Genomic DNA, 26,823 nt, shown 5'->3' on the forward strand with positions numbered 1-26,823 from the left:
TTCCCTGGTGCCGTGTGCTCAGAGAACAGGTACACAGATGGTATAGCGGGATTGACGGTCTGGGAATTAGGAGTGAGAGCCAATTCCTTTCCAGCTTGCAATTCCCGGCTCTTTCAAAATGACTAATCTGAAGTCGTAAGACCATAAGATATAGGAGCAGAATTAGGCCATTCGGCCCATCGAGTCTGCTCCGCCATTCAATCATGGCTGATAAGTTTTTCAACCTCATTCTCCCGCCTTTTCCCCGTAACCTTTGATCCCCTTACCAATCAAGAACCTATCTATCTCTGTCTTAAATATGGTCAATGACCTGGCCTTCTGTGGCAATGAATTCCATAGATTCACCACCCTCTGGGGCTGAAGAAATTACTCCACATCTCATGGCATCCATTTCAGGCATGGACCTGTTTAAAATTTAGATCTGATGTAAAGAAAAAGATTGAAAGAACGTGCCATGACTGGGACTGATGCCAGCTTTTAGTTTATTTTTCCTCCCCACTGTGCTCCTTTGGAATGGGCACAAGAGAGTTCATAAAGAACAGATGAAAGGTTCAATGCTCCTTGTGGCACAGTTTGACTAGACTGGTGAAGTTGGAATGGAAGTGTTGATGTGAGGAGAAAGGGATTGTTAGCCAATGTTCTCTCCTCAAGCTGGGCTAAGTTTAAAGCACATTGTTCACTAAATTGATTCCAGAGATGTTGTATGAAGAGAGATTGAACAGGTTAGGCCTGTACTCTCTAGAATTTAGAAAAATGAAGGGAGATCAAATTGAGGTATACAAGATGATAAAAGGTATGGATAAAGTAGATGTGGAGTGGATGCTTCCTCTGGTGGGACATTCTAGGACGAGAGGTCATAGTCTTCGGATAAGGGGTCGCAAATTTAAAACAGAGCTGAGGAGAAACTACTTCTTCCAAAGGATTGTGAATCTGTGGAATTCGCTGCCCCAAAGTGCGGTGGATGCTGGAACAGTGAGTAAATTTAAGGAGGAGTTAGACAGATTTTTAATTGGGAATGGGTTGAAGGGTTATGGGGAGAAGGCAGGAAAATAGGGGTGGGGAGCATATCAACCATGATCGAATGGTGCAGCGGGCTCGATGGGCCGAATGGCCTAATTTTGCTCCTATATCTTATGAACTTATGAATTTATGATGACATGAAAGAAGTCAAGCCAGGTGGATTAGCAAATGAGCTCCTGCCAATTGTGCAGGGAACAAAGTAGAGCTCAATCATCTGTAGTGAAAACACGTGTGGAGGATTTGTTACAGAGTGGCAGCATGACGTATGGTTGGCAAGAAAACCAGCATTGTTCCCATTGTTCATTCCTAGCTACCACTGGAATATCACATGTCGGGGTCAGAATGTTGATTGATGCTTTGGTCTGAATGGACGCCATGGCACCCACGCCCAGCGCTACTAGTCCGATGCACATTCTCCAACAGTGACAGAGAGGTGTTGCTGATGCCTGTCATGTGTGCAACTTGAAATCCTTACAAGATGGTAAGTTTCTTTTTCAGTATGTTTTATTTTTGCTCTCTGCCTCGCTTAAGTACAGGTATGCAGCAGCTGCAATGAAACAGTGCTCACGGTGTAGAGAAGCTTGCTGCGGGTGAGTGGTAAATGGAGAGGAGACTGAGAGACAACAGTTTTCAGCATGTGCCTGGTAAATGGTACGGTTGGATCGTCTTATCCTGTCACATCTCTCAACACGTGCCATCAGGTCCTGTATGCTTACAGCTACTGTAGACCAGCCTGGTCACCTGTCTGACATGGTGTCGCACTGTCCCCTGGGGAAAGGTTCTTCAGAGCTAGCCTCCTCTCACCCATTTCATCCACCAGCATACTGACACCGTCAACAAGGGGATCGGGGCTGTGTTCATTTGCCACTTGTCCACAATCCTGGTCTCTTGCATATCCCCAATTTCCATCATTCCACCATTGGCCAATTGCCTTCAGGATAGATGCTTAGCTCTGGAACTTTCTCCTGAATCCACCTCTGCCTCTTACTTCTGTCTACTCCATCCAAACGTTGGACTGTGTTCAATGTGCTTCTTTGTATTCATTCACTGGCCGGCCAGCATTTGACAAAGCTTTGACAAAGGGTCATCTGGACTCGAAACGCCAGCTCTTTTCTCTCCTCACAGATGCTGCCAGACCTGCTGAGATTTTCCAGCATTTTCTCTTCTGGCCAGCACTTGGTGCCCATCCTTAATTGCCTCAGGCTATTTTAGAGGAGAGATGATGGCCTGGTGGTATTATCACGAGACTATTAATCCAGAAACTCAGCTAATGTTCTGGGGACCCGGGTTCGAATCCCGCCACGGCAGATGGTGAAATTTGAATTCAATTTAAAAAATCTGGAATTAAGAATCTACTGATGACCATGAAACCATTGTCAATTGTCGGGAAAAACCCATCTGGGTCACTCATGTCCGTTAGGGAAGGGGAAATCTGCCGTCCTTACCTGGTCTGGCCTACATGTGACTCCAGAGTCACTGCCATGTGGTTGACTCTCAACTGCCCTCGGGCAACTAGAGATGGGCAATAAAAGCTGGTCAGCCAGCGATGCCCAAATCCCACGAATGAATAAAGAAAACAAAATTTAATGACAGTGATGAGGTTGAGAAAGGTGTTGGTGAGTTGGGGGGGAAGTTGGTTTGGAAAACAGGAGAGCTCTCACCTCTTCTTAACTCCTGGTGTCGGAGTTGAACACAGATTTTTGATATGAATGTGCCACAAACTGAGCTCAACCTCATCACCTGAACAGCGCAGCTGAACGTTTGAAATCTCCTGTGTGTTCCAAAGACACACTTTTTAAAAGTTTAAAATGTATTTATTACTGTCACAAGTGGGCTTATATTGACATTGCAATGAAGTTACTGTGAAAATCCGACAGTCGTCACACTCTGACACCTTGTGCTGGTGTCACCTACACACTTGCCCCTGCCCGCCACCTACACACCTGCCCCTGCCCGCCACCTACACACCTGCCCGCCACCTACACACCTGCCCCTGCCCGCCACCTACACACCTGCCCCTGCCCGCCACCTACGCACCTGCCCCTGCCCGCCACCTACAAACCTGCCCCTGCCCGCCACCTACACACCTGCCCCTGCCCGCCACCTACGCACCTGCCCCTGCCCGCCACCTACACACCTGCCCTCCACCGACATACCTGCCCCTGCCTGCCACCTATACACCTGCCCTCCACCTACACACTTGCCCCTGCCCGCCACCTATACACCTGCCCCTGCCTGCCACCTATACACCTGCCCTCCACCTACTCACTTGCCCCTGCCCGCCACCTATACACCTGCCCCTGCCTGCCATCTATACACCTGCCCTCCACTGACATACCTGCCCCTGCCCGCCACCTACACACCTGCCCCTGCCTGCCACCTACACACCTGCCCCTGCCCACCACCTACACACCTGCTCCTGCCCGCCACCTACACATCTGCGCTTGCCCGCCACCTACACACCTGCCCCTGCCCGCCACCTACGCACCTGCCCCTGCCCCTGCCCACCACCTACACACCTGCCCCTGCCCGCCACCTACGCACCTGCCCCTGCCCCTGCCCACCACCTACACACCTGCCCCTGCCCACCACCTACACACCTGCCCCTGCCCACCACCTACACACCTGCCCCTGCCCACCACCTACACACCTGCCCCTGCCCCTGCCCACCACCTACACACCTGCCCCTGCCCCTGCCCACCACCTACACACCTGCCCCTGCCCACCACCTACACACCTGCCCCTGCCCACCACCTACACACCTGCCCCTGCCCACCACCTACACACCTGCCCCTGCCCCTGCCCACCACCTACACACCTGCCCCTGCCCGCCACCTACGCACCTGCCCCTGCCCACCACCTACACACCTGCCCCTGCCCACCACCTACACACCTGCCCCTGCCCGCCACCTACACACCTGCCCCTGCCTGCCACCTACACACCTGCCCCTGCCCACCACCTACACACCTGCTCCTGCCCGCCACCTACACATCTGCGCTTGCCCGCCACCTACACACCTGCCCCTGCCCGCCACCTACGCACCTGCCCCTGCCCCTGCCCACCACCTACACACCTGCCCCTGCCCGCCACCTACGCACCTGCCCCTGCCCCTGCCCACCACCTACACACCTGCCCCTGCCCACCACCTACACACCTGCCCCTGCCCACCACCTACACACCTGCCCCTGCCCACCACCTACACACCTGCCCCTGCCCCTGCCCACCACCTACACACCTGCCCCTGCCCGCCACCTACGCACCTGCCCCTGCCCACCACCTACACACCTGCCCCTGCCCACCACCTACACACCTGCCCCTGCCCACCACCTACACACCTGCCCCTGCCCCTGCACCACCACCTACACACCTGCCCACCACCTACACACCTGCTCCTGCCTGCCACCTACACACCTGCTCCTGCCTGCCACCTACACACCTGCGCTTGCCCGCCACCTACACACCTGCCCCTGCCCACCACCTACCCACCTGCCCCTGCCTGCCACCGACACACCTGCCCTGAGGGAGAATTTAGCCACTGCACCTAACCAGCACGTCTTTCATACCACGGGAAGAAACCGGAGCACCCGGAGGAAGCCCAAGCAGGCACAGGGAGAACGTGCAGACTCCACACAGACAGTGACCCAAGCCGGGAATCGAACCTGGGTCACTGGCACTGTGAGGCAGCAGTGCTAACCACTGTGCCGCCATGCCGCTAATAAAATGACTGCAGCATCAACGTTGGGTGCGTCTGATGAAGAGAGGTGCAAGTGTCATGTTAACGTGCCTTGTTCGCAACAGAAGGGAAAACGCCTTGGTCACAAGATTAAATGATGGCTTCACCTTGCCGTAGCTATTCAGCACGAGGCAGAGAGGCTGCCTACAGGGGCTTTAATAAATTCTAGCATACTGCGGCAACGGCAACACACTAATGAACAGGTAATTATGTAACTCCCCAGTCTATTAAAACCAGATTGCAAGTCTATTACAGCTGATTACATTTGCCAATTTCAGCTACATCCATTTACATTTGTGCATCAACACTTTGCATTAAAAGGAACTCAATAAGAATTCCGAAACAATTAGATGTCATTGAATGTAACTCCGGGGGAATTCTGCACAGTTGCTCCAAATGACATTTGTCAGCGGGGAGAGCAAATTAATGTAAACTGCAGTTTGAATAACTTTCAGGGCCAACCAAGCTGTCACTTCAGCCTTTTATTCAGACGCTGATGGTGTGACCATGTTATTTGTGCTAATTTTGTCATTATTCCCTCCCTCACATTTTCATGATCTTTCCTGTCACTGAAATCTCATGTTGTCAACCAGGAATTCGAATCACATGAAGAAAATGCTGAAGTATGAATGTTGTTGTAAAGGGTCCCCCCCTTTCAATCGAAGCAACAATAATTTATTTTTTAATTCATCCATGGCTATCGCTGGCTGGGCCCAGCATTTATTGCCCACCCCTGAGGGCATTTAAGAGTCAACCACATTGCTGTGGCTCTGGAGTCACATGTAGGCCAGACCAGGTAAGGACGGCAGATTTCCTTCCCTAAAGGACATTGCTAAACTGGATGGGTTTTTCCAACAATTGACATCAGTAGATCCTTAATTCCAGATTTTTATTGAATTCAAAGTCCACCATCTGCCGTGATGGGATTTGAACCCAGGTCCCCAGAGCATTAACCTTGGTCTCTGGATTTGTAGCCCAGTGAGAATACTGCTATGTCACTGCCTCCCATACGGGGCCTTGAATGTAATAATACAACTCAAGTGGTTAGCACTGCTGCCTTACAGCGCCAGGGACCATGGTTCAATTCTAACCTTGGGTGACTACCTATATGAAGCTTGCACATTCTCCTTGTGTCTGCGTGGGTTTCCTCCGACGGCTCCGGTTTCAACCCACACTCCAAAAATGTGCGGGTTAGGTTGATTGGCCATTATGAATTGCCCCTTAATGTCAGGGTAAATATGTGGGGTTATGGGGAAATAAGAAGTACCGGGGTGGGATTATTGTTGGTGCTGACTCAATGGTCCAAATGGCCTCGCTCTGCATTGTAGATTCTATGAAGATGCTTCACAGGGGCACTATAAAACCAAATATCACACTGAGTCATATCACGGAGCGAATTTTCCAGCTGTTCCCACCGGCGGGGCTTTCCAGTCCCGTCAATGGCAACCCCCGGCCACAGGCTTCCCAATGGTGGATGGTGCAAACAATGGGAAAACCCATTGATAGTGGTGGGACCAGAAGATCGCATCGCAGGCCAATGGCAAGCTGCCTTCGTTGCCGCAAAACATGCCATGCGCGGTGTGGAGGCGGGGGGAGGGGGAGGGGAAATCCCACCTATTAAGTCAGACGTGCAAAAGATTGGTCAAAGAAGTAGGCTTTGGCTTTCGCCAACCTCGCCCACAGCTCGGATTATCCAGTCCCGCTGCTGTGAATGGAGATTTGGCTGGGTGCCATATTCTCAATTCTCGCTAGCAGCGGTAGCGGGGCGTGCAAGACCGAAGAATTCTGACCTTTAAAGACGGTCGTAAAGGAGGAAAGCAAGGTTCGGAGAGCTAATTCCACAGCTCAGGAAGTCTCAAGGGTATGTGGATATCTGGGAGGGTTGTGGGGCTGGGGGAAGAGTACAAAGATAGGGAGGGGCAAGGGCATGAAGGGATTTGAAAACCGCAAAGGGAATTTTAAAATGGAGACGTTGATTGACTGGGAGCACAGCTGGCGATGGGTGAATAGTTTGAGTTCGATTAGGCAGCAGTGAATAAGATGGCCTTGAATTCTAATTGCAGAATGTGAAAGGCCAGCCAGGAGTGCGTGGAATATACACAGCTAGAGTTGGCAAAGGCATGAATGAGTGTTCTAGCTGCAGGTCCAATGTTGCTGGGTTTACCGTACAATACCGACATTCTCTACTTCCATTTGGAATTCATAGCGTTCATAACTCTTTATTTTTTTAAGCTCCACACATTGATGCAGTAACTGAAGACATTTGTAGATTCTCCAATTCCCATTTATTATAGGATGATATTCTGACAATACTTGAATTTAATTCACTGTAACAGTGTTCACATTTATTTGTGTCACAGCATCACTCTGTTGGATTTATTTAGAGTAACGCTATGAATGGATCCGGATTTATTGTAGAGTGAAGCTACGGATGAGCACAGATTTATAAAGTGAGACATTAATTCTGGGTTTCGATTTATCACACTGATGCGGTGGTCCAACTAGGAGAGTGAAGTTGTGGCTGCACTCTGATTTACTGTGACCAGAGCGACACTGTGACCAGAGCGACACTGTGACCAGAGCGACACTGTGACCAAAGCGACACTGTGACCAGAGTCAGATCTATTGCAGAGCGACACTGTGACCAGAGTCAGATCTATTGCAGAGCGACACTGTGACCAGAGCGACACTGTGACCAGAGCGACACTGTGACCAGAGTCAGATCTATTGCAGAGCGACACTGTGACCAGAGCGACACGGTGTCCAGAGCGACACTGTGACCAGAGCAACACAGTGACCAGAGCGACACTGTGACCAGAGCGACACTGTGACCAGAGCGACACTGTGACCAGAGTCAGATCTATTACAGAGCGACACTGTGACCAGAGTGACATTGTAAAGAGAGTGACACTATGACCAGAGCGACACTGTGACTAGACTGACACTGTGACCAGAGGTGGATTTATTACAGAGTGATACTCTAGATGGAGTGACATCTATTTGAGTGACACGAAGTTTCAGCTCAACTTATTACAGTGACTGAATTTACATGGGCTGGATTTAATGCTCCTCTGCTGCTGAGTTTGAAGGCATGGGGCAGGAGGGCCTGTTAAATCCAGCACACCTGCCCACCACAGTAAAACCTGCCTCTGTCCGCTGCCTACATACCTACCCCTGCCCACTGCAAAAACACCTGCCCCTGCCTGCTATCTACACACCTGCCCTGGCTGCCACCTATACACATGCCCCTGCCTGCTGCTTAAAAAACCTACCCCTGCCCGCCACAAAAAACCTGCCCCTGCCTGCTACCTACACACCTGCCCCTGCCTGTTACCTACACACCTACCCCTGCCAGCCACAAAAAACCTGCCCCTGCCTGTTACCTACACACCTCCCCTGCCAGCCATCTATACACCTTTCTGCTGCCGACACACCTGCCCACCACCTACACAGCTGCCCCGCCCGCCACCAGCACACCTGCTCCTGCCTGCTGCCTACAAAGCTGCTGCCTACACCCCCACCTGACCCCACCCACCACCTTCAGGTTGCTCACACAGATGCAGGGAGAACGTGCAAACCCCACACAGACAGTCACCCGAGGCCGGTTACGAACGCAAGTCCCTTGCGCTGTGAGGCAGCAGCACTAACCACTGTGCCACCATGCCTCCTTCAGCTCATTAATTGCAAACTAGCTGTTAAGTGACTGTGGGGCAGCCGTTTTCCGTCTGGATAGGCTCCCACACTGAACGTTTAGCTGGATGGGGCGAAGGTGGCAGGGACCACAGTCGCTTGTACAGTTATTACAGATTAACTTTGCGTCTGAGTTCAGAGTGATTGCATAGTAATTCTACACTTGATATTCTGGTAGTTTTTCAACTAGTTGCTGAGCAGAATAAAAGTTATGCATTAAATCTGACGGGTGGGAGTTGCCAAAGTGCTATTACTTTCTGTCCATTTTCCCCATTCGACATGAATTTGGCTGTGTATCCGTCATTATCTTCCATCTATAACACTTCCCATCTCCATTTTCTTATAACGCTCAAGTACTTTTACTAAACGACTTCATGTGTTAAGATCAGCTTCCTGAAAAGGCTTTGAGCTTGAAGTACATTGAATAAATTGTCTTTTCAAGACAACTTTTTAAAGACTTAACCAATTATTTTAACTACTGTCTTTTTTAAAATGCATGTAATGCCAGCTTATCAGCATAGATTTGAATATACCTCCCACGCATCTCAGCCATCAGTTGCCAGAACTGATGTGAGCCGGTCAAACATTAATGCCCCTCATTTGCTTCAGCCAAAAGTACCAATTAGCTCCTGATCACCCTCAAGGTCAGAGGTCAGTCAAATGCTCCTTTTTCACAATTGACTCTTTTGGTCACTTTCTTCTATCTTATCATCCTTACTTTAAACAACAAATGTGAAGAGTTCACCTTTTCGCCTCAAAGGTGAAGACCATTCCTTCAGTTCCCTCTGCCACTTCCTCCTGTTCCTTCAGCTCCCAGTATCCAATCATGTTCCGCCTCCCAACCTCTCCTGCCTTGAATCCTTGGCCCAATTTTAACACACTCAAAACCCATTCACTCACATGGTGTTAAAATTTGCATCCCTTTCCTTGCCCATCTTCTGTTTACTCAATCTGCCCCCCCACCCCCCCACCCGCCCCCCCCCCACCACCCCCCCCACCACCCCCCCCCCACCACCACCCCCCAGCCCCCCGCCACCACCCCCCACCCCACCCCACCCCCCCCCCCCCCCCCCCCCCCCGCCCTCCACCAACACGTGCCAACTGATTCAAGAACAGCTTCTTCCCTGCTGCCATCAGTCTTTTGAATGGACCTGCCTTGCATTAAGTTGTTCTTTCTCCATACCCGAACTGTGAGTGTAACACTACATTCTGCACTCTCTTGTTTCTTTCTCTATGAACGGTATGCTTTGTCTGTATAGCACGCAGGAAACAATACTTTTCACTGTATGCTTTTCACTAATACATGTGACAATAATAAATCAAATCAAATCAGAATCCCTGAAGGAGAGGTGGCAGCGTAGTAGTATTCTTGCTGGATAGTAATCCAGAAACCCAGCATAATGCTCTGGGAATCTGGGTTCGAATCCTGCCACGGCTGATGGTGAAATTTGAATTCAATAAAAATCTGGAATTAAAAGTCTAATGATAACCATGAAACCATTGTTGATTGTCATAAAAACCCATCTGATTCACTAATGCCCGTTAGGGAAGGAAATCTGCTGTCCTTACCTGGTCTGACCTACATGTGACTCCAGAGTCCTCAGGGATGGGCAATAAATGCTGGCCCAGCCAGCAACGCCCTTATCCATGAATGAATAAAATTAATGGTATGTTTTGTCTGTATAGCGTGCAAAAATAGATGTAACAATCATAAATCAATTCGATTCAACACCTTCTGGCACTCATGTTCGCTGACACTACTTCCTTCTTTCTCTTATTATATCTTCTTCCTGTCAAAAACCATCATCACTCCATCTTAACTAGAAGGACAGTCAATCAATCTTTCTTCTCCTCTAATGCCCCATCTTCAACCTCCCTTTCTCTGTAAGATTCTCAGATGGCTTCCATGGTAGTTTCTCCCGTAACTTGTTCAATTCCATCCAGACCATCACTGGCTTCACTCCCTCCCTGGTCACAGTGAGGATGGAGCACAGTTTGCTGCTTGCTGCAGCCATTGTCTTCTGGTTAGGGCAAAAGAGGTAGCCCAAAGTTCTGTGGTGGTGTTTTATAATGAAGGATGTATGAGTTCTTGCACGCAGGTAGATCAGAGTGTTTCTCCAGTGGTGAAAAGCTGGGATCAGCGGAGCAGCAGAAAGATTTGTGGGTGTGGTTTTCCAGCCCTGCCTGCCGGTGGGATCTTCCAGTCCCGCTGAAGGTGAGCCCCACCACAGGTTCCCGGCGGCAAGAGGGGCGAGCCATGTGAATTGTTGTTGACTTTGGTAGGAAGGCCAGTGAAATGTTGGCCTTTATCTCAAGCAACTGGAGTACAGAATGAATGGATAACATACTACCATCAATAAGTGGACGTTCTCAGTCCATAAATAAGTGGATGTATTAGTGAGAGGCAACATGGTTTTGTGAAGGGGAGGTCGTGTCTCACGAACTTGATCGTGTTTTTCGAGGAAGTGACGAAGATGATTGATGAGGGTAGGGCAGTGGATGTTGTCTACATGGACTTCAGTAAGGCCTTTGACAAGGTCCCTCATGGCAAACTGGTGCAGAAGGTGAAGTCGCATGGGATCAGAGGTGAGCTGACAAGGTGGATACAAAACTGGCTCGGTCAAAGAAGACAGAGGGTAGCAGTGGAAGAGTGCTGTGACAAGTGGCGGTCCTCAGGGATCAGTGCTGGGACCTTTGCTGTTTGAAATATATATATAAATGATTTGGAGGAAAATGTAATTGGTTTGATTAGTAAGTTTGCAGACGACACAAAGGTTGGTGGATTTGCGGATAGCAATGAGGACCATCAGAGGATACAGCAGGATATGGATCAGTTGGAGACTTGGGCAGAGAAATGGCAGATGGAGTTTAATCTGGACAAATGTGAGGTAATGCATTTTGGAAGGTCTAATACAGATAGGAAATATATAGTAAATGGCAGAACGCTTAGGAGTATTGATAGGCAAAGGGATCTGGCTGTACAGGTACACAGGTCACTGAAAGTGGCAATGCAGGTGGAGAAGGTGGTCAAGAAGGCATACGGCATGCTTGCCTTCATCGGCCGGGGTATTGAGTTTAAAAATTGGCAAGTCATGTTGCAGCTTTATAGAACCTTAGTTAGGCCCCACTTGGAATATAGTGTTCAATTCTGGTCGCCACACTACCAGAAGGATGTGGAGGCTTTGGAGAGGGTACAGAAAAGATTTACCAGGATGTTGCCTGGTATGGAGGGCATTAGCTGTGAGGAGAGGTTGGAGAAACTTGGTTTGTTCTCACTGGAGCGACGGAGGTTGAGGGGCGACCTGATAGAAGTCTACAAGATTATGAGAGGCATGGACAGAGTGGATAGTCAGAAGCTTTTTCCCAGGGTGGAAGAGTCAATTTACTAGGGGGCACAGATTTAAGGTGCGAGGGGCAAGGTTTAAAGGAGATGAACAAGGCAGATTTTTTACACAGAGAGTAGTGGGTGCCTGGAACTCGTTGCCAGGGGAGGTAGTGGAAGCAGATACGGTAGTGACTTTTAAGGGGCGGCTTGACAAATACATGAATAGGATGGGAATAGAGGGATATGGTCCCCGGAAGGGTAGGGGGTTTTAGTTAAGTCGGGCAGCATGGTCGGTGCAGGCTTGGAGGGCCGAAGGGCCTGTTCCTGTGCTGTAATTTTCTTTGTTCTTTGTTCTTTGTTCATTACATAAAATGCTGGTGAACCCAATTGGGATATTGTGTTCGGTTCGGGACACCTCAGAAAAGATGAAACCGGGTTAATGAAAGATACAGTCCAGATTCACCGGAATGGCATCAGGGATAAAAGGATCAAGTTATGAGGACAGGTTTCATAAATGAAGCCTTGTGTTCTGTTGGGTGGCACGGTGGCACAGTGGTTAGCACTGCTGCCTCACAGCATCAGGGACCTGGGTTCGATCCCCAGCTTGGGTCACTGTCTGTCTGGAGTCTGCACATTCTCCCCATGTCTGTGTGGGTTTCCTCCGGGTGCTCTGGATTCCTCCCACAGTCCAAAGATGTACGGGGGGTTAGATAGATTGGCCATGCTAAATTGCCCCTTAGTGTCAGCGGGACGAGCTAGGGTAAGTGCATGGGTTTATGGGGATAGGGCCTGGGCAGGATTATTGCCGGTGCAGTCTCGATGGGCCAAATGGCCTCCTTTTGCACTATAGGAATTCTATGATTAAAGGGTGAACTGATTCAGGTATGTAAGGTGATTAAACCATTGGTAGGGTTGATAGAAAGAAACTGGGTGGAATCTTCCTGTCCTGCCCGCCATGGGAATCGCAGCCGGTGGGACAGGGATCATGCAAAGATCCGTTGACCTCAGGTGGGATTTTCCGACCTTGAGGCAAACGCGGCTGGGTAATCCCGCCCCTTATTTCCTTTGCTGAGGTAAAATCAGAACCAGGGAACACAAGGTTAAAACCCGATCTCGACCATGTCAGAAAGTACTTCCCCGCGGAAAAGGGATGGTGAAGCTTTCCCCCCTGGAAATCTTCGTCTCATCCCCAAAAATGCCATTGAATCTCGGCCAACTGGAAAATATAAGCACTGAACTTGAAAGATTTTTGTCCAATGAGGACAAAGGCTCATGGATAGGTTTAAGATACAGATCAGCATATTCAAACTGAATGATGGAACAGGCCCGAGGGGCTGAGTGGCCTACTCCTGTCTCTACGTTACCTTTCAGGATGCAGAAACATATTGGAAATGTTGCTTTTCCTGGCCTGTTTGGAAACGGCGATGGAAAGGTTTTGCTGTCTAGACGTGTGCAGACTGAATATGCAATTCATTTTCACTTTGGCAGGCAATGTGAATCACCCAGAGCCATTAGGAATAGAGCCAGAGATGGAGGAGAAGGCAGTAAACCTCCTGCGGTCAATTGTTGGCTGTTGCCTCTGACGCTGTGAAGATGTCCCGCATGGTAAATGGGGGTCGGGCTCCAATTCTAGAGCAGAGGCAGCCCAGGCTTTAAAAAAAATAAACTCACTTGAAGAGTTTCTCAGTACCATGAACATTGACAAAGTGAGTTTAATGATTTATATTCCTCTGTTCATTAGCAGCGATGAAAAAGGCAGCATGATGATAAAACAGGGGGAGGCGATGGCCTCGTGGTATTATCGCTAGACTATTAATCCAGAAACTCACCTAATGCTCTGGGGACTTGTTTTAGAATCCCGTCACGGCAGATGGTGGAATTTGAATTCAATAAAAAATATCTGGAATTAAGCATCTACTCATGACTATGAAACCATTGTCGATTGTCGCAAAAACCCATCTGGTTCACTCATGTCCTTTCGGGAAGGAAATTTGCCATCCTTCCCCGGTCTGGTCTACGTGTGACTCCAGAGCCACAACAATGTGGCTGACTCTCAACTACCCTACAAGGGCAACTATGTGTGGGCAATAAATGCTGGCCAGCCACCGACACCCATGTCCCACGAATGAACAAAAAAAATGCCTTATACCAACATTTTTAACTAATATTAGTAAGTGGTGGAATATATATCACTTGAAGAAGTTTATACACTTGCTTACCTTGTGTGGCGATGTAGTGGTTTGGTCTGTGATAGCCCTGTAAAGAGAAAATAAAGCCTTAGTGACATAATACGGAAATAGAAAAAATCCTCTTAATAGTAATTTTGATTTGGCCTAGTTTTGGTGAAGTGGCCCAAAGAGGGTCAAAAAATGGAAACAATGAAATACTCGAAGATTGTGACAAACAATCTGTACCAAACAAAAATATAACCTGGCAGGTACATCGAATTTCACAGAATTACGTGAAGTATACCGCTCGGAAATAGGCCATTTGGTCCAACCAGTCTATGTTGGCATTTACGTTCTTTTAAAGGTTCTTCCCACCTTTCCTCTGTCAGCATAACCCTCTGTCAGCATAACTCTGACAGCATAACCCTCTCTCGACGTACATTTATCCAGCTTCCCCTTAAATGCATCCGTACTATTCACCCTAACCTATTCCCTATGGTAGCAAGTTCCATATTCCAACCACTCTGTAGGTAAAGACATTTCTTCTGAATCTCCCATCTGATTTCGAGGTCTCTAATTTTGTTCTCCTTCAGTGAGGGGAATCACTGCCTCCAGCTCCACTCAAAAATGCTCCAAAGTTTTTAAATCATTTTAACTATTTTTACTCTTTTCAGAAACTGGACAAAACACAGACATTACTGGTCTGCCGCTGAGTGAATGTGCTGTGGTTCAGGTCAGAAACTCCAAAGTTTTTTATGGAGCCCACCTGAATCATAAGCTTTGCATTTTGAATTTGGCTACGATAAGCATGAGATGTTTCACTTCAGGTATGATTCAAATGACCCACTAGGGATCACTAATCAAACAAAGTTTAGTTAAGAATATAGTTAACATGTCTAGTAAGAAAATTAGCAAGAGCTTTTATCAATTACAAACAAGGAACAAAACAACCACAATAATGTATAACTCTCAGTGAATCGCTAATGTGTTCCAATTTTTTTTCCCAAGATGGCGCCGGATTGAGGCAACTACTTGCAAGCTGTGCCCAGCATACCTTCTAATTCTATCTTTCCTTGTTTCCTTCTCTGTGAGCGGTATGCATTTGCCTGCATAGCGCACAAGAAACAATACTTTTCACTGTATGCTAATGCATCTGACAATAATAAATCAAATCAAATCAAAATCAAATCCAAAACCCATAGACAACAAAAAACACTTTTCGCAGGGTTAACACAGCAAAGTTTACTGCTCACGTGATACTGGGATCGAGCCCATTAGTTGAATTCTGCAGTCCAATGCTCTTGAGACTCAGAACAGCTTGAGGACAAGACAGTTTCCCAAAAGCACCTGAGAGACTCTGGTCCAGCCCCCAAGGACAACAGATTTTCACCCTTCAGGAAAACCAACAGAAACTTTCAAAACAACAGGGAGAGAGGGAAAACTCTTCTTTTAGCTTGCTGTCCCTTCTAAAACTCAACTCTACCTTGCAACTCCAAACTGAAACTGAAAATAACCCTAGTCACCTGACCTGCGCACAGTTTTTTTCTCTCCTTCCCAACAATGACATCACCTAAGCCTATGAGCTTGATTGAAAAAAATCTCATAAAGGCACACTAACATCACAAATAGAAATATATGGGGGAGTTAGTAGGGGGCAGAATATTTAGAGTAAAGAAGAATCTTTTTGAGCTCGATTGGTACCAAGTGTACATCCTGTATTAAAATTCAATTTGAAGTGTGACTGTCAGTGTAAGCACCTCCCTTTAAATACAGTTACTAACACAGTTTATTATGTAACATTAAAAAAAGAAAGTTCCGGAACTTCACAGGGGTTTGATCAATACCTGAAAGATGGGTTAGTGCCTTTGGGGTGATCGTTCATCAGGTCTGATTAGCTCTGAAGTTTTAAAGTGTATTTATCATTGTCACAAGTAGTCTTACATTAACACTGCAATGAAGTTACTGTGAAAATCCCCTTGTCGCCAGACTCTGGTGCCTGTTCGGGTACAGTGAGGGAGAATTTAGCATGGCCAATGAGCCTAACCAGCACGTCTTTCAGACTGCGGGACGAAACCAGAGCACCCGGAGGAAACCCGCGCAGACACGGGGAGAACGTGCAAACTCCACACAGACAGTGACCCAAGGCTGGAATTGAACCCGGGTCCCTGGCGCTGTGAGGCAGCAGTGCTAACCACTGTGCCACCGTGCTGCCCCAAATTTACAAAAAAGATCTTTGGTTTTTCATGATGTTGGATCTGAACTGTTACATCTCTTAGCATCTTCGAGGTCTGATAAAAAAGTTACCCCTGGTGCTCTCGCCACGGAAGCTGCCAAACTTGCTGAGTATTTCCAGCACTTTCTGTTTTCATTTGAGATTTCCACAATAGTTTGCTTTTGTCAGAGTGCATGGACTGAGAATTTCTGACTCGCATTCAGCCTTGAAATCAAACCTGAATCCCCTAATTCTTTATTGTTTAATTGTTCTTGTATATTCCTTTTGTTTAAAGCCTGAAAATGTAAGGCCATTCCGTTCCGTGGCAGCCGACTGCAGCCTTGCACACAATAACTTTTGGTAATGATGTAACTGCCATCAGAATAACGAGAGTTGATACTTGAAGTCCTCATACACTATCGTCTTTGAATTCTTTCCAGGAGAAATATTAATTATTTAAATAAACAACCCTGTACTACAGAGGACTGAAAATCAACTCCGCTTAAGTGGGCACTGTTACACGGAGGTAAGCACGTTCCACATTTATCCAGCAAACTAATTACTTTTTAGAAGATAGCTGCTTATCCACAGAAGACGAAAATATAATAATGCTGCCCTCCTTTTTCGATGTGTGCTAAAGCCACTGGGGGAAATTCTCCCAGCCCGTTGCGCTGCTCAACTCTCATCACAATGGGCTGGGAGATATCAGCAGAGGCCGTTTCGTGGGCTCCCCCACTGGGCGCCACAGTCTCTGCGCGCCTCCGGCTCCAAGTCTTTTGGAGTCATCTGCTCCAGACTGGAAATCGGCGCAGAGCTGATTTAAGTATTTAAATTTGAATTTAAATATCATTACCCCCTCCCCCTCCCCCACCCCACCCCCTCCACTACAGCAGGATTTACTCCTGCTCCCCCCCCCCCTCCCCCACTGAGGGGGAACAGAGGCCCCCCAGGAGATCGGGGGTTAAGGAAGGGGTGCCCCCTGGCAGTGCCAGCCTGAAAGTGCCAGCCACGCCCCCCCGGCACTGCCCAAGGGGCAAACATGCAATACCCCAAAGGGGTGGGGCCAGAGGAGATGAGGCCTATTGGGGGGGGTGGGACCTATGGGGGTGATCGGTGGGTGGGTCCCACTGTCACTCTGCAAAAGGATCACGGGCAGAAGAAGCGAAGGGGGTGATCGGGTTGGCCATCCGGATGGGGGGGGGGGGGGTTGGGACTGCCGGGTTGGGGCAAGATTAGGGGGAGGGGGGCGAGGGGATGTGTTTTGGGACTGAAGGGGACTGGGGGCAGGGGGGTCAGGGAGATTGGGGCTGGGGGCGCGGGGGGGAGGTAAGGGGGGAGACATTGGGACTTGCCTGGAGGGAACTTGGAAGTCAGCTATTGGGAGGCCGGCACTATAGGGTCACTGCGCATGCGCCAATCTCCACTCAGATCGGCACATGCGCAGTGGCCTACTCAGCGCTATGCTGCCAGTCTCTCGGGCGGGAATAGGCCCCGCCCCCTGATTTTCAGAGTGAATCTCACTTGGGCACTCTGCAGTGCTCAGAGTGCAGGAGGTTCATTCTGAAAATCACACTACAAAAATCGGCAGGAGTTGGACTAAGAACAGTACAGCACAAGAACAGGCCCTTCGACCCACCAAGTCTGTGCCGACACAGATGCCTCTTTAATCTAATATTTTCTTGCCTTTACGTGGTCCATATCCCTCAATTCCCTGCCTATTCATAGAGTCATAGAGGTTTACAGCATGGAAACAGGCCCTTCGGCCCAACTTGTTCATGCCGCTCTTTTATTTTAACGACGAAGCTAGTCCCAATTGCCCGCATTTGGCCCATATCCCTCTATACCCATCTTACTCATGGAACTGTCTAAACGCTCTTTAAAAGACAAAATTGTACCCGCCTCTACTACTACCTCTGGCAGCTTGTTCCAGACACTCACCACCCTCTGTGTGAAAAAATTGCCCCTCTGGATCCTTTTGTATCTCTCCCCTCTCACCTTAAACCCTCTAGTTCTAGACTTCCCTACCTTTGTGAAAAGATATTGACTATCTAGCTGATCTGTGCCCCTCATTATTTTATAGACCACTATAAGATCACCCCTAAGCCTCCTACACTCTAGAGAAAAAAGTCCCAGTCTACCTCACCTCTTCTTATAACTCAAACCATCAAGTCCTGGTAGCATCCTAGTAAATTTTTTCTACACTCATTCTAGTTTAATAATACCCTTTCTATAATAGGGTGATCAGAACTGTGCACAGTATTCCAAGTGTGGCCTTACCAATGTCTTGTACAACTTCAACAAGATGTCCCAACTCCTGTATTCAATGTTCTGACCAATGAAATCAAGTATGGTGAATGCCCTCTTCACCACTCTGTCCACCTCTGACTCCATTTTCAATGAGCAATGAACATGTATCCTTAGATCTCTTTGTTCTATAACTCTCCCCAACACTCTACCATTAACTGAGTAAGTCCTGCCCCGGTTCGATCTACCAAAATGCATCTCCTCGCATTTACCTAAATTAAACTCCATCTGCCAATCGTCAACCCACTGGCCCAATTGATCAAGTTCCCATTGCAATCCTAGATAACCTTCTTCACTGTCCACTATGCCACCAATCTTGGTGTCATCTGCAAACTTATTAACCATGCCTCCTAAATTCTCATCCAAATCATTAATATAAATGACAAATAACAGTAGACTCAGCACTGATCCCTGAGGCACACCGCTGGTCACAGGTCACACAGCACAGGTCACACAGCACAGTGGTTAGCACTGCTGCTTCACAGCTCCAGGGACCTGGGTTTGATTCCCGGCTCGGGTCACTGTCTGTGTGGAGTTTGCACATTCTCCTCATGTCTGCGTGGGTTTCCTCCAGGTGCTCCGGTTTCCTCCCACAGTCCAAAGATGTGCGGGTTAGGTTGATTGGCCGTGCTAAAATTGCCCCTTACTGTCCTGAGATGCGCAGGTTAGAGGGATTAGCGGGTGAATATGGGGGTACGGCCTGGGTGGGATTGTGGTCGGTGCAGACCTGATGGGCCAAATGGCCTCTTTCTGCACTGTAGGGTTTCTATGAATTTCTATGAAAAAAAAGGGTCTCCAGCTTGAAAAACAATACTCTACAATCACCTTCTGTCAAGGAGCCAATTTTGTATCCATTTAGCTACCTCATCCTGGATCCCGTAAGATTTAATCTTATGCAACAACCACCATGTGGTACCTTGTCAAAGGCCTTGCTAAATTCCACGTGGACAACATCAACTGCACTGCCCTCATCTTCCTTCTTGGTTACCCCTTCAAAAAACTCTATCAAATTTGTGAAACATGATTTTCCACTCACAAAGCCATGCTGACTTTATCTATCCAAATGTCTCTTGAATGTTGATATAGAATCTGTTCCACCACCTCCTCCAGCAGCGCGTTCCCGGCATTCACCACCCTCTGCGGAAGAATCCATCACCAAACTGCTGGCACTGGGAACAATGGAAGTCAGGGGGTGAATGGAGCTTCTGCGTCTTTGGGTTAGTTTGGGTTGACGATGCCATGAGGAGAGATTCCTCATCCCATGATCCTGTTGATTGGCTTCGTGCCTTTGATGGTCAACGGTGTGGTGTTGCATCGGGAGCTAGTGTTAGGGACCAGATCAGAAACTCCAAGGTATATGATGAAGTTAGCCTGGACCCCAACTTCTTTTGATTTTGGCATCAGTGTGAGCTTAAAGTGTTTTGCTCCAGGTCGGATTCTACTGACCCACTCGTTCCGGAAATTCCTCTGCCTCTCTGCCTGCCTTTCCTCATTTAGGACGCTACTTAAAACCGAGGAGCGGAATGTTACGGCCATTCATGCCGGGAGGATTTTCCCATCCCGTGCAGTGGACGGAGATTTGACTGAGCCTCAAATTCTCCGACTTGGCTGCAGCAGGAGTGCAGCGTGAATGGGTGGTAAGATCGCACCTTATGGAGGGGGATTTCCCATACCGTCCGCCACGAGAATCGGAACGGGTAAGTGGGGTGGGGGGGAGGGTGTGGACCATGCAAAGGTCTGTTGAGCTCGGATGCGATTTTCTGGTTTTGGGATGAGCGCTGCCGGTAAATCCCGCCCTATGGCCGGAATTTTACTGGCACGCCCGCCCCCGAGGCTCGCAGAACAGAATTCTCCACTGGCCTCGGGCAGGATTTTATGAGCCCTCGCCCGAGTGAGGTTGTAAAATCCTGCCCTATGTCTTTGATCAACCGTTTGGTCATCTTTACCCAATGTCTTCTTACGTGGCTCAAAGCCATACTTTGTTTCATAGCCTCCCTGTGAAGCACCTTGGGATATTTTAGTACTTTAGAAATGCTATAAAAATCAAAGTTGCTCCTGTAAAGATTCTTGCTTCTACAGATTTGTACGTGCAATGACTAAGTTTGGTTAAACCCCATCATGTTGCTAGTGATTGACATTTTTTCATATGTTTTCCTCTCAGCATCAGCTCCAAGCACTCCTTGGGTAGTTGCAGCATGATTCGATGTAAAATAACGGCCTATCTCCTGTGCTCCTACAGTGATGAAGAATGTGACTGTATTTATGAACATTTCAGCATTTCAATAACTGTGCTCTTTCAGAAAATGCTCACGATTCCATGAGAAGTAGAGGGACTGAAAGCTTCACAAACCCATTTATATGCTCACACAAAGCAATCACAGGTATTTTTTGCTACAAGCGCTCAACCACAACACTAAAAGCACCCCCTACAGTCTAATATTCAATCCACAGCCCAGACTAAAGAGATGAAAGTATCCACTCTCTGCCAGTTAGAAGAGAAAATGAATTTGTGACATTCAGTTCCTAATGGGCCCGAGCTGACGGAACAAAACTGCCCACAATCAGCGTCAAACTGACAGCTTACTTTTTGAAGTTGCAGAATGACTGGTGTGGGAAATGCTAATGCCACCCTGGGATAGCGGGACATGCAGTTCAGAAATTGTCAATTTGTTACAATAGAGTAGAAGGAGCTTCAGTTGCTCTGTGTTCTACCTGACCTGAAAGTATTTGATGTCGGCGGCTTGTACAAGAAATGGAAAAGAGTTCTCTGCTCACGAATGCTGAACCCTTGGTCAACGAAAGAAAAACCCAATAGAAGCCACGCTCAGCTGGGGAGGCGATGGCCGAGTGGTAGACTATTAATCCAGCTGATGTTCTGGGGATCCGGATGGCCGAGTGGTACTGTCGCTAGGCTATTAATCCAGAAATTCAGCTGATGTTCTGGGGAACTGAGTTCAAATCCCGCCACGGCAGATGATGGAATTTAAATTGAATAAAAAAACAAGGGCTGGAATTTTCCCGTTCTGCCCGCCACGGGAATTGGAGTGGGCAAGGGGCGGACCATGGAAAGGTCCGTTGACCTCGGGCGGGATTTTACGGTTTCGGGGCGAGCGAGGCTATAAAATCCCACCTATTATCCAGCATCCAGAATCTACTGACGGCCATGAAACCATTGTCGATTGATGGAAAAACCCATCTGGTTCACTGATGTCCTTTAGGGAAGGAAATCTGCCGTCCTTACCTGGTCTGGCCTACATGTGACTCCAGAGCCACAGCAATGTGGTTGACTCTCAACTGCCCTCTGAATAAGGGCAGCTAGGGATTGGCAATAAATGCCAGCGACACCCATGTACCACGAATGAATTTAAAAAAGGTTTATATTGACGAATCTAGTTACTTACTTCAACGTAGTTTGCGTTAATGTAATCAGAATTCGAGTCTCCCTCCAATGGCTGCAGCCTGACCCGAGAATGATCATCTGAAAGAGAAATCGGTCAACACTGATCAGTGAACCAATATCTTGGACATAAATCAGGAGAGCAAACTGGATTGCCCACTCTAGATTCAAACTTAAAGAAGCAGATGTGGTGTAACATTGAGTCTCCGAGGGGTTTCAGACACTATTCCGGGAAGCTCAGATGCAAATATTTGTGACCTGATTCTAACCTGCCTTCCCCTTCCCTCCTGAATTCCCCCTTCCCTGCTCCACTGCACTCCATCCACCCCATCCCACCAGCGCAACCATCAGATCCCAACAAAACTCATGGTCAGAATTGGAGCCAGGACCTCCCTCCCAATCTTCATCTCCCGTACACAGCACGTCATTCAGAGGCCCATCAAAATCATTGGTTGACAACCATTGTCACCACCTGCTCTCTCAGCTTGGAGATAGGTGCTTACTTCTTTAAGGATCACTTATGATCTATTAGCCCTCTCCCCAGATTGGCACAATGGGGATCTTCTAGAACAATTCACTTTAACTGAATGCAGAACCGAGCATGAGAAAGGATGAACAGATTTGGTCAGCTCCTTCAAGAGATATAACATAATTTGGAATGTCCGTTCTACCCCTTCACAGCTTCTTGTGGATTCATCTGCACCTTGCGTACCAATCTTACCTCTGTGAGGAAGCATAGAATCATGGATTCCCTACAGTGCAGAAGGAGGCCATTCGGCCCATCAAGCCTGCACTGACCACAATCCCACCAGGCCCTATTCTTGTAACCCCTCATATTTACTCCGCTAGTCCCTCTGACATTGGGTTAATTCAGCATGGCCAATAAACCTAACCCGCACATCTTTGGACTGTGGGAGGAAACCGGAGCACCCGGAGGAAACCCGCACAGGCATGGGGAGAATGTGCAAACTCTACACAGGCCATGACCTGAGGCTGGAACTGAACCGGGTCCCTGGCACTGTGAGGCAGCAGTGCTAACCACTGTGCCACCATGTCGCCCATGGAGCATGGAACTGAAGCCCTGAAGGAAGACAGATCTGATCTGCAAAGGGGATGCCCATCTGGACCCTGAGGCCTTGAAATAAAGTGAGGAAAAAGCTGAGCATCGCATCAGCAATACCAGGTTGGCGCATGAAGAGTGGGAAGAGTGCAAAGCGAATAAGACCAGCTGCAGCAAACTGCATTAAGGCCAACTCAAAATATATTCCACATGTCACGACAATTACGTTCTCCTCAACTGCAACCTTTCATTGCTGGAGGTCCATCACAAGAACAGTAGAGGGTATTGTACACACATATTGTGGCCAAGTCTTCACAACCATTTCATTATCCCAAGGAACCCTACTCAGCGCATTGTGAAGAGATAAGTAGACCAGGGAAGCAATCATTAAGGGTGAAGATGTGGTCGGAACATATTAGGGAAAATCAAAATGAATGATATTTGGTTTCCACCTTGCACATGTCAGGCAGCCCGAAGGCCAACTCAATACAAACTAATGTGATGATACTGTGTCTTTAAGAAATGGATTTGTGCCATGTTTCTTGTGAAAGATTTTTGTTCAGAAGACAGCGCTATTTACTTGTTACCACTTTGTCTATAACCGGCAGCCCACGTGCTGAACATGCAGAAGCATAATTGATCTTACTTCTTGGAGTGTTTGTTTTAATCTGGGCTAATGAGGTGTCATTATTTTTGTGTCTTCCCCTGGGGTTTTCAGAGTACGGTTTAATTAGGTTGATTGACAGGAAAATTATGTGACTGGGTGGAGCTCGGCTTACAGAGAGAAACAAGCACCCAGTTGCTTTTTGGAATCTTTACAGTGCAGTAGCTCTGTCAGTCTCTCTCTCTCTGGAAATTGGAGTCTGGGACCTACCAGAAAATAGGTCTCTTTCTCTGAAGTTCTCTTTGCTATTTGAAGATAGATCTTTCTCTGGAGGCTGTTGTCTGGAAGTCAGGAGACAAGTACCTTTCTCGATCTCTGTCTAGATGTGCTAAAAAGCTGGACACCTGGCACCCCACGCAAGACTGTGTGTAGTTGCTAACTGATTCTGAAGAGGAGTTTATGTCTGTGGGAATATTGCTTAAATTGAAACTATAGAGATATCTAGCAGTTAAGAATTATACCTTGTCATGTTTAAAGATATCACCTGGTTAAAGTTAATTCTTTTTGTTAAATTTTAACTGTGTTATTAAATAAAGTTTGTTTTAATAAAAGCTTCCCAGTGGGTCAATCAAATCACACTTGGAGTGAAACACCTTATGCTCGCATTAATTCCAAAATCAAAAAATGTTTGGGTCTGGGCTAACTTCATAACATACCTTGGAGTTTCTGATCTGGTCCCTAACACTAGCTCCTTATGCAACACCACACCTTTGACTATCAGAGGCACTAACCCAATCAACAGGATCACTGGGATGAGGAGACTCTCCTTATGGCATCTTCAACCCAAACCAAGCTCCCTTCACCCCTGACCTCCATTGTTCCCAGTGCCAGTAGTTTGGTGATGGATTCTTCCTGCAGGGTGCACAATAGAATCATAGAATCCCTACATTGCAGAAGGAGGCCATTCAGCCCATCAAGCCTGCAGCGACAGCAATCCCTCCCAGGATCCCTACCCCTTAGCCCTACACATTTACTCTGCTAATTGCCTTGACACTAAGGGGCAATTTAGCATGGCCAATCAACCTAACCCGCACATCTTTGGACTGTGGGAGTAAATGGGAGCACCCGGAGGAAACCCACACAGTTCCACAAACTCCACACAGGAGCCTCACCTGAGGCTGGAACTGAACCTGGGTCCCTGGTGCTGTGGGGCAGCAGTGCTAACCACTGCGCCACCAAGCCTGCCATCCAATAACTTCATAAACTGTGCATGAGAAAGTACACTCATAAAATGCTTGTATTTTTACGCTTGAATATGCAATGGTTTCATAAATGATCAAAGTAAATATGCCATCAGTTGTGTAACTGCTTCATAAAATATATATTTTAGCTTCACAGAAAGTGAATGCAATTTCTCATCAACACAGTAAGTAAGAAGCACAGAAGGGAAGAAGCCAACAAATTCAAGCTGGCCTGAAAGCCACTCTGGAATTACATAATCACAAAGCGGTGTGCAGGTATATATTCATCCCATGGAGCAGCTTGTCAGGGGCTCTTTGCCTGGTTGGAATCAGATTTCTGACTGGAATGGCCTTGGCACACTCCTAATCGTTCATTTAGGTGGAATTTTATAGCAGCGGTTTGGCAATAAAATAACAATCTAAACAAATTCAAGAGGCATTTTCCTCTTCATTTAACTTTAATCTACTTGTTATTAGTCAAAGTTTGTTGCTGTTTGAAACACATTTTGCCTGCCTGTCATTATACCTTTAAACGTGTTCCATTCGTCTATTAAGAAAGTGCTCGGAAGCAGCCTTTCTCTAATTATGGCTAGGCGAGCTTTGTTTACTCATCGCTAATTGCCCTTGAGCTGCCTGCTTGAATCGTTGCAGTCCATGTGGTGTAGGTACAGATGATGTGGAGATGCCAGCATTGGACTGGGGTAAACACAGTAAGAAGTTTAACAACACCAGGTTAAAGTCCAACAGGTTTATTTGGTAGCAAAAGCCACACAAGCTTTCGGAGCCTTAAGCCCCATCTTCAGGTGAGAGAAGGGGCTTAAGGGGCTAACCTCACCCTGGTCATTCTTTTATTCCTCACATAAGAGTAAAAAGCCTTGGGGTTTTCCTTGATCTGACCTGCCAAGGACTTCTCGTGTCCCCTCCTAGCTCTCCTAAGCCCCTTTTTCAGCTCATTCCTTGCTAACTTGTAACCCTCAATCGAGCCATCTGAACCTTGTTTCCTCATCCCTACATAAGCTTCCCTCTTCCTTTTCACAAGACATTCCACCTCTTTCGTGAACCATGGTTCCCTCACTCGGCCATTTCCTCCCTGCCTGACAGGGACATACCTATCAAGGACATCCAGTATTTGTTCCTTGAAAAAGTTCCACTTTTCATTAGTTCCTTTCCCTGACAGTTTCTGTTCCCAACTTATGCCCCCTAATTCTTGCCTAATCTCATCATAATTACCTCTCCCCCAATTGTAAACCTTGCCCTGCCGTACGGCCCTATCCCTCTCCATTGCAATAACAAAAGACACCGAATTGTGGTCACTATCTCCAAAGTGCTCTCCCACAACCAAATCTAACACTTGGCCCGGTTCATTTCCCAGTACCAAATCCAATGTGGCCTCACCTCTTGTCGGCCTATCCACATATTGTGTCAGGAAACCCTCCTGCACACACTGCACAAAAACTGCCCCATCCAAACTATTTGACCTACAAAGGTTCCAATCAATATTTGGAAAGTTAAAGTCCCCCATGACAACTACCCTGTGACCCCTACACATATCCATAATCTGCTTAGCAATTTCTTCCTCCACATCTCTATTACTATTTGGGGGCCTATAGTAAACTCCTAACAACGTGACCGCTCCTTTCCTATTTCTAACCTCAGCCCATATTACCTCAGTGTGCAGATTCCCCTCGAAGTGCCTTTCCGCAGCCGTTAAACTATCCTTGATTAACAATGCCACTCCTCCACCTCTTTTGCCAGCTTCCCTACACTTAGTGAAACATCTATACCCCGGAACGTCCAACAACCATTCCTGTCCTTGTTCTACCCACATCTCCGTAATGGCCACAACATCGTATAGACTATTAATCCAGAAATTCCGCTAATGTTCTGGGGACCTGGGGTCAAATCCCGCCATGGTAGATGGTGGAATTTGAATTGAATACAAAAAAAAAATCTGGAATTAAGAATCTACTGATGACCATGAAACGATTGTCGAAAAAAAAACTATCTGGTTCACTAATATCCTTGAGGGAAGGAAATCTGCCGTCCTTACCTGGTCTGGCCTGCATGT

General features: G+C 47.6%; 1 protein-coding gene across 5 annotated transcripts in view; it reads right to left on the bottom strand.

Annotated features, from left to right (window-relative positions):
* LOC144495597 (receptor-type tyrosine-protein phosphatase mu-like) overlaps positions 1 to 26,823 on the bottom strand; it is an 896,407-nt gene that overhangs the window by 80,770 nt on the left and 788,814 nt on the right. For all 5 annotated transcript variants that reach the window (XM_078215746.1, XM_078215745.1, XM_078215744.1 and 2 more), the window contains 2 exons: positions 21,855 to 21,931; positions 13,989 to 14,025 (listed from right to left, as the gene is read on the bottom strand). In XM_078215746.1, the coding sequence (XP_078071872.1) occupies positions 13,989 to 14,025; positions 21,855 to 21,931 (114 nt within the window). The remainder of the gene's footprint in view (positions 1 to 13,988; positions 14,026 to 21,854; positions 21,932 to 26,823) is intronic.

Source organism: Mustelus asterias, chromosome 7 (genome assembly GCF_964213995.1).
Source record: "Mustelus asterias chromosome 7, sMusAst1.hap1.1, whole genome shotgun sequence".
NCBI lineage: Eukaryota > Metazoa > Chordata > Chondrichthyes > Carcharhiniformes > Triakidae > Mustelus > Mustelus asterias.